This window comes from Rousettus aegyptiacus, unplaced genomic scaffold, assembly GCF_014176215.1.
Source record: "Rousettus aegyptiacus isolate mRouAeg1 unplaced genomic scaffold, mRouAeg1.p scaffold_m13_p_7, whole genome shotgun sequence".
NCBI lineage: Eukaryota > Metazoa > Chordata > Mammalia > Chiroptera > Pteropodidae > Rousettus > Rousettus aegyptiacus.
Window position 1 is genome coordinate 34,680,038 of NW_023416310.1, and position 12,026 is coordinate 34,692,063.

Genomic DNA, 12,026 nt, shown 5'->3' on the forward strand with positions numbered 1-12,026 from the left:
TCATTAATTTATTTTAGAGACTCTCTAGCTCTTCTCAGGGTCTATTAACCCTTAGTTTAAACATAATTCAAACAAGTTTAAAAATCTCATTGTCAATCCATAGCTGATTAGAAAAATTATATCAATATGGTACAGGGACAACAGTAAAGGAGGCTGAATTCTGGCAGTGAAAAGATTAAAAAGCCTTTTAACCCTCTACCAATTTAGAAAAAAAAAAGTACAGCTTGCTGCCAGCATTAATTTAACATCACATGTAGGAATGCTACATTTTCTAAGATTTGAAATTTTCAGCAATAGAGAATTATATTTTGCAAATGGAAATACCACTACTAAAAACAGAATGTTATAAACAGAATTATGTCATTTGTTTCCAAACACCATCGATATACTAGAGTGATGTGAAAATAATAATAAAAGTGAGATATTTCATGGCAAACTTTGGGGGTAAGATTAGGACTGTAATCTACGAGTTTTCTTGGGGTTAATGCTGCAGCTACAAGCACCGTCGGTGAGCATTCTTTGGGCAAACAGGAAATGGGTTAAAACACAAGCGCTCATGAAAATAATCTAGGGACATTTGGTGTAGTCTTACATGGTCTGTGGTCCCCAAGGATGTGACTAAACGACAAAACACTACAATAACTGCTTTTCATACTGATGACTCTAAGGTATTAAATGACAGATGTGTTAATTTCTCGAAGCACTGTTTAAAAGGACAAACAGAAAACACAGCAGAGTATGTACTGTATGATCTTACTTTTAACATAAATTCGTGCGAAGCGGTATCAATCTCTTACAGCCTCTCTGAAATACGGTAACATATATATGAAAAAGCAAATGAATGAAAACTACTAGGTACGATCATGGAGACTATAATATGCTTTTCCACAACACATCTACCAATGCTCTTCAAAGACACGACACAGATCAAAAAACTCCTTTCATCAGTGTGACTCAGAATGGTTTTTCTTTTGTTCTGTCTTTCTTTCACTCCTTTTGGACTTTTATGTACTGAGGCCTGAACCATCCATTTTCTGAGTTCAACTGTATATGTAATTGTCTTTAACTTATCTTTCAAATCACTTTTTCCAAATTGCTTCTGTCTAAATATTTTAAGATTTGGGGAATACAGACACATTTACCTCCATTTGCACCTTTTATGAATTTGTTACCTTCTTGCATCTCTCCCAGATTAAGTCTTCCATTACTGTCTAAACATGTTTCACTTTTGCAAAATATTTTCATAGGAAAATAGTTCCAATTCTTAGATAAATGTTATTTCCCATTTAAATTCTTCTTATATTATTCATTATTTGTGTGCTGACAGAACTGCATAAAGTATTAACAGAAGCAATTTCAAGTATTATAGTCTGACAGGAGAATGCTTTGATTTTTTTTTCTTGATTTCTAACATTATTCTTAATAATATTCTACAAAGCACTTTGTCCCAATATATGTATTAAGGAAGCAACTGATTAACAGCTTAAACCTTGTCATGAATACAGCAGGAATGTTTCCCCTTAAATTTCTGGTTCTCTAAGCTCTTAACTAGTCTCTTTAGATCACTATGGGCACACACACACAAACCCAAAAAAAACAAAACTCAGAACCAATACAATTTTAATATAAACACGGAAATTTAGAATTAGATTGGAACTTAAGAGATTACCTAAAGATTGCCTAGTCCACTTTCCTGCTTCTTTCTGCCTGTGAGTCATCTTACTTAGTGCCTAGTTCAATTTTAATTTCATGTGACGGAGGCACAAAGAGTGGAGTTATTTGAGGATAGCTAGTGACAGAGATGAATTTAAAACCCAAATCTCCTGCATAATGTGATTTTCATCACTCTCACCCGATAAAATAAACTACAGGACAGATTCTGAAGCAGTTCGAAGTCATGGAACAAACCAAAGCACCACACACACACAAATTAGAATAGGACAAATCTGTAAGATAAAATTTAATGTTAAATCCTATACTTGAGTCCACAAACCTCTATAACGAAATAAAGAACCATATTATTATAAACAAATATTTTCTTAAAGGTACTGAAAAATTTTATATGATTAGTAATTAGGATGAAAAGTTAGACATTTCTCTTTCGGTGCCGAAATGATATATGCGAAACATGTCAAAAACAAACTAAAATCACTGATCCTACCGAGTTTGTTTTTAGCTCAACTCTTATCAATGGAATAGTCGAAACATATGTAATATGTTAAGATGTCAAGATCTGACATACCCGTCCATCATTTCTAGTGAAGAGAGAAGTTAAAACTTTTTGTTCTGAAAAGGATCTTAATCTGTAGCAGTTTTATGTAGAAATAACCTCACTTTATCAACCTTTATGAATTTAATTTGTAAAACATTTTAAAGTATATTTCTCAGTTCTGAGCACAAGGGATTCTGAACTACGATTAGCTAGAAAATTCAAGTCAACTAAAATATTATTCCCCTCTCATGCTTAAGAAAATCTCAACATGTATTAGAGTACATACTAGGAGCTAGTGACCACGCTAAATGCTTTCATATAATTTCTCAGTTGATTAATCTAACTTAGGCTAGAAGTTATGTACCTTTGTACTACCTCAGTTTGGTTCAGTTAGATAAAATTCTTACATTTTCACTTGCCTTTTTTAAGTCTTGCAACAGCAGGTTAATATTCGTTTAAGAAACCATAGATATATACTAGTTAGCTAGAAGGGTCTGGAAAAACTTTATACCCAACCACAAAATTTTACATGGAAATCTCAGAGCTGAGCTTTAGGAAAGGAGCCTTTAGTGGCCAATGGCCATAATCTTAATTATTTTGTTGATAATAGAACTCAGCATCATGACTGGCACATAGGAGATAACTAAGTGGCCAATTTTACATCAACAGGCAGTTCATAGTATCTGGCTATTTCATTAAACACATCTTATGGACCAGAGATGAATAGGGTTTTTTTTTTTTTTTTAAAGCTACACTTTATTATATAATTATAGCTGTCACAAATAAAACTATGACAAAATATGTAAAATGACATATAAAGTGTTATACTTTTTTTTTAAAACATAAAAAAGCAATGATTTACTATTATGCCTTTAGCAACCCTTCTGAAGTCAAAAGCAGTCATTTGAAAGCTATACCTCAGCTTCTGTCACTGGGTCCTTTATATCAGTTATATTGACTGTGGGTCTATTTCCAGTCTCCTGAGACTGCAACTGTTTTTCTGTCAGGAACTGAAATGTCACCCTGAATTGTGCTGTTATCATTTACAACTAAATACTAAGTCAGAGATTCTCAACTTTTTGGTTTCTGGACATCTATGAACTCTTAAAAATGAGTCAGGGCCCCAAAGAGCTTTATCATATGGGTTACATTTATCAATATTTACCATACTTAAAACAAATTTGAAACTAAGACATTTAAAAACATTTATTAATTTGTTTTAAAAATAAGCTATTATGTAAGTATTGTTTATGAGAAAGAACTACATGATCTAAAATTTTAAAAATTTAGAAAGAAGAGTGCCTCTGTTTTACATTTTTGAAAATCTCTTTAATGTTTCGCATATCAGAAAACAGCCAGAGTCTCGTCTATTCCTTAGCATTCAGTATATTGTGATATGTTGTTTTGGTTGAAATACAATGAAGAAAATACAGCTTCACACTGACATAAAGTTGGAAAAGGGAAAACTTCACAAACCTCTCTAGAAGGGCTCGAGAGATCCACAACTATATGTGAGAACCACTACACTAAGTATACATTGGCTGCTAATAAAGTCAGTAACTCATATGTAAATAATAAAGACAGTTACGTAGAAAACTGTGTATATAGTATATTATCACAAGTAAAGCAAATTCTTCAAAATCATGTTTACTACAGTTAGGGTATAAAATATTAACATGATAAACATGGTATAAAACTCCTATTTTACAACTCAAGGAAACAATAAAATTAACCTCACACAGAAAATGATCTATTATATCCTGAAAATTAATGAAGGTTTCTCAATCTTGGCTGAATATCTGAATTATCTGGGAAGCTTCAAGCACCCACACATATACATATCCCAATAATAAAGAGGTCTCATAAAATGGAATAAAAGATACTTTTAAAAATAGCTGATTCTGTTTGAGATGACGAAAAAGTTCTGGAAATAGACGAAGATGATAGGTATGTAACACTGAATGTACTTAATATTATGAATTGTACACTTAATTCTTAAAATGGCAAATTTTATATCATGTATGTCCTACCAATTTGTAAAAAGCAAAAAAAAAAAAAATAAGTTAAAAAAACCTAGCTACATCATAGGACACTTAAAAATGTAAAAGGTCACATTAAAAAATAATTCTCTCTCAGAATGCCATGACATAAAGTAAATGAATCTTTCAAAAAGAAGGAATAAATAGCAACTTGAACTATTAAGGAAAATAAATATCTGAAAACAGAAATGTGAAGAACACCTTAGTTTACTTACCTGCAACATGCTGACTATCTCAACTTTGTTGAAGAAAATAAAAGACGTAAGAGTAGAAAGAAAATTCTCTTCAAAAACGGATGGCGTAGGCAAAATGATGTCTTGAATATACTGTACCCTGTAAGTCTGATGTATTTTTTGCCTTAGTTCAGAGTCTGTTATTGGTATAACTTCTTTAAACTTTGCAGTTTTGGTCAGGAATTCTCTATGCCTTTTTGGCTGAGCCAAAGCAGGGTCATATTCAAGGCATCCCACGACATCCATGATACACTCATCAGAAAACATTACCTCAAACAGAGTTGCCTTATTTAGGAATAAGATTCCTCTAATAATTTCATACAAATGGTGTAAGCCTTCAGTGTTTTCTAAGTTCTCACAGGCTTGGAACAGCTGCAGTAGTTTTTTAATATAGCCTTCATTTTCCAAGGCTAGAGCCAGCTTTTCCCTACGGATAGGTGAGGAGAGAACTGAGGTAATTAAGTCAGCAATCTCTTCAAGTTTACTTAGTTCACATGTAGGTAGGTCTATTAGATGACTGGTTTCAGGCATTTCTTCAAATCGTTCTTCTTCTGATTCATCAATGAGGTCCTGTGTGACTTCCACTGATGGATCCTTTCCTTGAACCTAAAAATATCCAAGTACAGCTGGTTACCTTAAAATATAAAATAATTCAAAATTTTGGAAATCGAATCATTGACCATTGAATTCAGGTAAAAATAGCTTGCAAATAATCAATACTATTATTACAGTTATTGTTAATTAAAAGTGAAGTCTAGAGGGGGAAAATACACCGAGTTTAGGGTCAATTGTTTGAGTCTGTTACTAACTACATACAGGTAATTTCATCTCTAAATTTTCCAACTTATAACTTAAGGTTTACTCTGATCTCTGACAACTTGACTATTTCAGCTGATGTTATGTAGATTTGTGATGTTAAATTATGTAATAACCATGTGAAGTTGTTTAATAACTTTACTGGATATTTTTTAATTTTGCAGAAGGTAACTCTTCTGTTGGTCCCCAAATTCACTATGGATGACTCTTAAAGCACTATCACATTGGCCTGACAAGAACGCTACTGAGTTTAAACCAAATTAAAACCCAACTCCTTATATGTTCGAGAGTACAAAAATAGGACTTTCTCAAATTACTTTTGAAATTTGCTTTCAGAAAAATATTTGCTTTTGCTCTATGGCCTGAAACTGCTCTAAAAGATTTTTTAAAAACAGCATTTAACAACTGTGATAAAGTCTTCAAGTTCTAATATTTATATAATAAAAATCATAACAAAATGAATGGAAGATAGAGATTTGATATTAGGACAACAGTTAAAGCCAGAAGATTCTGACAGTAACCAGAGAAAAGAGGAGTGAAGTGTGAGGTGGGGGGAAGAAACAAGAAAAATAACTAGAGGTTATAAAGAAAAAGTAAGAGAAAATTAGAGGCATTAATTTATACTTCAAATCAATATTCTGCACAGTTCACTAGGTTATAGCATGTTTATTGCTGTGTTATCTAGTATTAATCCTTACAAGCTTCCTAGAGTCTCTCCTAAACTTAATTTTCATTGATATAATCTGTCAATCCCATACGAACCCAAGTGTCTTATTTGTCAACAGTGCTGTCCACCAAGTATTTCTGGTTCTCTCCCTTTTGTGGTACCTGAGATTTTTTGCCTCCATGAAGTCAAATGAAGCTGTGATTTGTTTTGGTCAATGAAATGTGAGCAAAAGTGCTATGTTTAACTTCTGATCAGAAACTTTTAAAAGCCAATGCTCTGATTTGCCACCTTTCCCACTTTGCAACAACCCTGGAAGTATTAAAATAAATTCTCTATCAACCTGGGTGGTCCCCGAATGACTGATGAGCACAGCCCCGTCTCCAACCCTGAACAATCATTGGTCAAATAGCATAAGGAAAGAACAAACTTTTGTTGTGACAAGCTACTGAAATTTTAGAATTTTAAAACAACATAATATGACCTTAACATTCTTAAGGTCAGTCAACTAAATGTGCTGAATGGGTTCTCAATATACCCACACCATCAATACAGTTTTCAATGAAAATTTGTTATTTCAGCACTCCTACTCTAGTCCCTTGCAGCTGTTGCTTTGTTTTTTCCCCTTTTCAAGTCTCAGAAGAGATTTTCTTTCCTTTGAAAAGAAGACATCAGTACTCAACTTCCTCCGACACTCTTCTCCATTTCACAACTTACCTTCACCCATTTCCTTTATCTGTTTCAAAGAAAATGTCTCTACCATTTTCTGAGGTTAAAACTTCTTACATATGTAATTTTGACTTTATGCTTTCTAAAAGCTCAACATATATCAATTATCACAGCTCTCAGCTTTATAATTTCTGCCTCTTCAAAGGTTCTTTTTGTTCTATCATTCACCATTTCTCTTAAGATACTTATTGCTCTCTGAGCATCGAACTTTTTCAAAGAAGAGTTCTATTTTCTCATTATAAGGCGTTAAGAAATGACTGAGTAATATGGTTTTTACTGAAATTGAAACTGCTTTTTCAAAAGTCAGCATTGACCTCCTAACCTGAGAAATAAAACTTAATGTATGGTTCTGTGGAATACCATGCAATAGTTAGGAGTAATAAACTAAACATATATTCTGCAACACATGTGTATCTTAAAAGTAAAAAATTAACCTTGCCTGAACCAGCAGAGTGGCCAAATCTAAAATCCCTTCCAAAGGTGGAAAAGTTTAGGTAAGATCAATGACAAGTGGAGAGGAAAAACAGTAACTGAAGGCAAGAAATGAATACATAGATAAAATGAGGAAAATCCAATATTAATACTGAAAGGCTACTAAGAAGGCTCAGAGCAAGAGATGATATTCTCTTAGCTCAATTATACTAGAAGTCGTATGTGTACCAAGACCACAGCTGCTCTTCGAACCTGACAAGGTCAAATGGAAGTGTGTAAATAAACATGATGAGTGATACCACTCTGGGAGACATTTTGTCATATGATATGATTATGAACTGAACCAACTGTTAACAACTGTTACCAACTGCTAGTAATATGCCAGTAACTACTGACTTTTACTATTCAGATTCCATCTACTACCATACTGCAGTATCGTGTAACACTGGTATTGTTGATTCAACTGCCTTATGTACGGAAACCTTATGACTAATCAAATGTATTGGGAGATTGAGTTAAAGCCTCCTTAGCATTTAATGCTGATAGACAATGACTAGCCTGAGGAAGAAGTGGATTTTGTTAACAATCAGTTAATTTCTATGCTAAATAATTCTGTACAAGTTTATTATAAGTACAAATGGCAGTCAATAGGAGAGGAATGAGTAATCAAATTAGTGGCTTTGAAGAGCAGATGAGTTGTTTCTTTAAATCTATCTCTACCCTAGACTGGCTCTTCTAAAAGTTAGGCATATTCATACTGATACTATTGCTCTGTCAATATAAATGCCATACTAAATGAAGATGCTTAGACAAATATGGTTGTTTTGTTGTTAAGAAAATCTCTTAGCCAATGGACAAGGGGCATCTTTTGCAGTAAAAAATTAATCTTGCCCAAAGAAAGGTTTAGCCTTGGTCTAGCTCCTGAGAGGTAACCTCTAAATGCTATGAGTAAGCTGTCTGATAAGTTTTTTTGTTTACCTGGGGGCTTTAGGCTATGCCAAATATTCCATACGTGGGCAACTATGTAGTTTATAGTAGAGGTTAACCTCTGGAGGTGATGGAAACTTAAGTCAGCTTTGTGGGCAGTCAGCCTGCTTCTATGACTAACTCCTTATGAAAATGCTGGACACCAAGGTTTAGGTATGCTTCCCTAGTCAGCAATACTCTGTACATGTTACCATACATCATTGATGAAAGAAGTTAAGTGCTGTACGAAGGACTATCTTGGGAGAAAACTGGAAGTTCATGCCTGAAATTTTCCTAGACCATTGCCCTACGTGCATTTTCTCATTGGTAATTTTAATCTGTATTATTTTGCTATAATAATCTACAACCATGATTCCAACAGTTTTGTAGAGTTTCGTCAGTCTTTCTAGTGAATTAAATGAACCTGAGAGTGATCTTGGGAACCCCTGAACTGTGTAAGTGAAAAGAGTAAGAACCAAATTTCAGCAAAAATTTCTAGGACATATGTATGAAGTTTCCAAGAGCATATATTAAATAGTAGGTGCTGAGGTGTAGGGAGGGGAGAAATTGGGCAAGGTATAACCTAATATGCTGGTCACCGAAAAATATTATCACTATATAAATTTATGTTATAGTGTATGTATGTGTGTGTGTGTGTATATATACACACACACATCAACAGCCTAGTTTTTAAAATAATGTTTGTCTTCTGTTTATTAATTCATTCTTTAAATATATACCAAGTGTATGCATAACAGGTACCAGTTGCCATGCTGGTTTCAGTGGATGGAAGAATAAAATATAACTTTTCAAGAATTTAAAATAAAAAAGTCTTGATAAACTACTATTAATATTCTGAATAGTCATAAATAATATGGTAAAGTTATTATTCTTTTATTGTTAAAGTTTTATATCCTTCATTATGTTTGCATTATTTTCTTAGATCAGTTTTTTCTAGAACTCATGGATGAACACACGACACAAGTTTATTGCATTAAAATAGAACAGCAAATATTTGTGGACTGCATGTGTATAAGTCTGCAATCTTACATCTCACTTTACAGAAAACTTTGCAAAGATAAAATTAATCTCAATACCTGGAGAACACATGAAGAAAAAAAGGTAAAAATTAGGACCTTCTTGCCATCACCACCAAATTTCCAGGTTGAAAACAGGCAAAACCAAAGGTGAAATAATAAAACAATTTGGATTATATTCTATGATGTATATCGTACTAATTAAATTGTGTTTTCAACTGTTCATCAACTATAATTCTTTTAATTAATACTGTATACTAATTATGCTCCAGTGATACACGATGCATAGTAAGATATGAAGTAGAAAAGAAACAATCTACTCCCAATTTAAGTTTAGTGATTTAGAGTCAAATGAGCTCTATATGGAGTCAGAAGGTTTGCACTGCACATAGTTAGGCCACTTTACTATGCTGTGTGGCACTGTTATTGAGAAGACCAAGGAAAAAAATGACTGCAATTAGATGCGTAAAACTAACTCAAGAATCTTCAGTGATAAGAATCAGTAGAGGTTTCGAAAAGCTAATGAAAGTGAAAATGACAATAGTCAAAATACATTAGGCAACCACTGAAACAGTGATCTCTATAGAAAATGGTAGTTAAAATGAATATTACAATTAATTTAAAATTCCAGTTACCAACTGCTGCAGCAAAGATTTACCTGAGATGATATAACGATTAAATATAATGGGGAATCCTGAATGGGATCCTGGACAGAAAAGGGACAATGAATTTTGGGTGGGCGATATCTGAATAAAGAATAGACTTTTGCTAATAATAACGTATAAATAATGATAAATGTATAAACATTAGGTTCATTAATTGTGCCAAGCATATCATACTAATATAAGATGTTAATAATAGAGGAAATAGGTGGGGGGAGGAGATGTCAAGGAGGGGAGTATATAGAAACTCTATTTTTGGCTCATATTTTCTGTAAAACTGAAACTTCTAAAATAAAAAACTTTATTAAAAAATTCCAGTTACCTGAGAGTTACCATCTATCCTGTGTCCTGCTACACTATAAGTTCTTCATGAGTTGAAGTCATGAGCACTTTTGATCACTAGTGACTAGCACGCAGTATTCGTAGCCCTTAGGCAAATGGATTACTAAACATTAAAAATCTAAAAGCCTTAGAACATAATGTATTTTAGTTTTTGTTTTTGAAAGATTTTTCAAGGTATTATTTATGAATATATGCTATCAAAACCTAAAGTGGTACACAAAATTATGGTAATTATTTTTTAATTTTAAGTAAAAGAATTGGCTGTAAAATGTAAAAGCGATTTCCAAAATCTCATATGAAGACATTCTTTCCAAATTATAACATACATAAAAAGAACAAAAAATCAAGAATGCATACAAAAGTAAATTAAGTTCAAAGAAACTTACCTGACAAATTTTTTCCCAGATCTCATCACAGCCAGCTTTTTCCTGAAAACTCAGAGCCAGATCATAGTTTTCAGCTTCTGACCAAACAATTAATGTATCCTATTTAAAAACAAAGATTTCTACATCATTACACTAGAAAAGAAATAACTGGTAGTTAAAATGAATGCTATGATAAATTTTATATAACAACAAATATACATTTTACAAAGTATAAATAAAAACAGCACAGCAGTGACAAATGTCCTCGAAGTGTAATTAATGTACAATCAATTGACATCATATAACTATATTTTGTTATCCTTCAAAACTTAAGCAATATACTGGCAATGAACTAGTAGCTTTGGTACTAAGTGACATCGAACAATTTTCTAATACAAAAACTATTAAAAAAAAGTTAGCAAGTTCTGGCTCATGTTACCAAGATAATGTTTAATGGAAAGTATAGCCATTCTTGGCCAAACGGTAAGTAGACAAGTCTAATCGTCTATTTCCTCCTATTTCCAGAAAGATAGCTGTTCCACTCAATAACCACCTACCACCTACAAGTTTATTTTTCCCTTTAAACTGGTTATCAATTAGTTACATATAGGCTAACTAGTAGCTGAAAATTATTAAAGTTTAATCCTTTTTTTTTTTTTTTTAATCTGGAAAAGCATTCGGGGCATTAAGGAATGCAAAACAATGGTGAAATAGTACCTCGTTTAACAGCTTAGGTTATAGAAAAATCAATAATCCCAGGTTCAGGTAAGTGCTTTCTCAGAATATCCTTAATTATATCCCTACCAAAAGGTGAGTTATTGCTTAACCCCTTTACTAAAAACTAAGGTTTGGGTTTAAATTAACACACAAATGTTTAAACACTAAAACCACTGAAACATTCGAATGAAATAAAAAATTTTAGGATACATAATAAAAGTTAATATGGCTAAAACTGATTCGCAAAAAAAATGCATATTTGAATTTATACCCTAATTACCAAAAATATAATCTATGCAAATTATTCATATTTAATAATTGTTCATTTGACCTCATATTAAAAAATATAAAACTAAAAGTGAGCCCCAGATAATACAGACAAAATCTTTAAAAATGAAAACATTTCGATATTTTGGTAGTTCTAACCAGTAAGTGAAAAATATCCTTTAATTATTTCAAGCCTCAGATTAAAACTTTTTGCTGTGTAATCAGGTAAGAAGAACAGTTGGAAATCTGTTTTCTGGTTTCTGCCAGACCATGCTTCTTGGAAGGGAAATTTGCCACCAGGTACTTAAAATTTTATCAGATCACACTTTAACAACTTTCAGCGTCTCCCACCATCTACAGAAGAGGTTTTGAAATATTTTTTTAAAAACCAGAACTCTTTTTACAAACAAAATGTGCTAAAAATCTCAATGTAAAAAAAAAAAAAAAGATAAAAATAGTGCTACTTAGATTTAACTAGGGCACCCACTTGGGCTCTGTGTACTTTCTTTAAGCCCTGAGTTATCATTTTAGACCCCTCCTCAAAA

The 12,026-nt window shown here is 32.6% G+C and overlaps 1 protein-coding gene across 3 annotated transcripts in view; it reads right to left on the reverse strand.

The window, feature by feature from the left end:
- Window positions 1–12,026, reverse strand: part of PPP4R3B (protein phosphatase 4 regulatory subunit 3B) — a 56,382-nt gene that overhangs the window by 34,613 nt on the left and 9,743 nt on the right. For all 3 annotated transcript variants that reach the window (XM_016162560.2, XM_016162559.2, XM_016162561.2), the window contains 2 exons: window positions 10,519–10,617; window positions 4,467–5,090 (listed from right to left, as the gene is read on the reverse strand). In XM_016162560.2, the coding sequence (XP_016018046.1) occupies window positions 4,467–5,090; window positions 10,519–10,617 (723 nt within the window). The remainder of the gene's footprint in view (window positions 1–4,466; window positions 5,091–10,518; window positions 10,618–12,026) is intronic.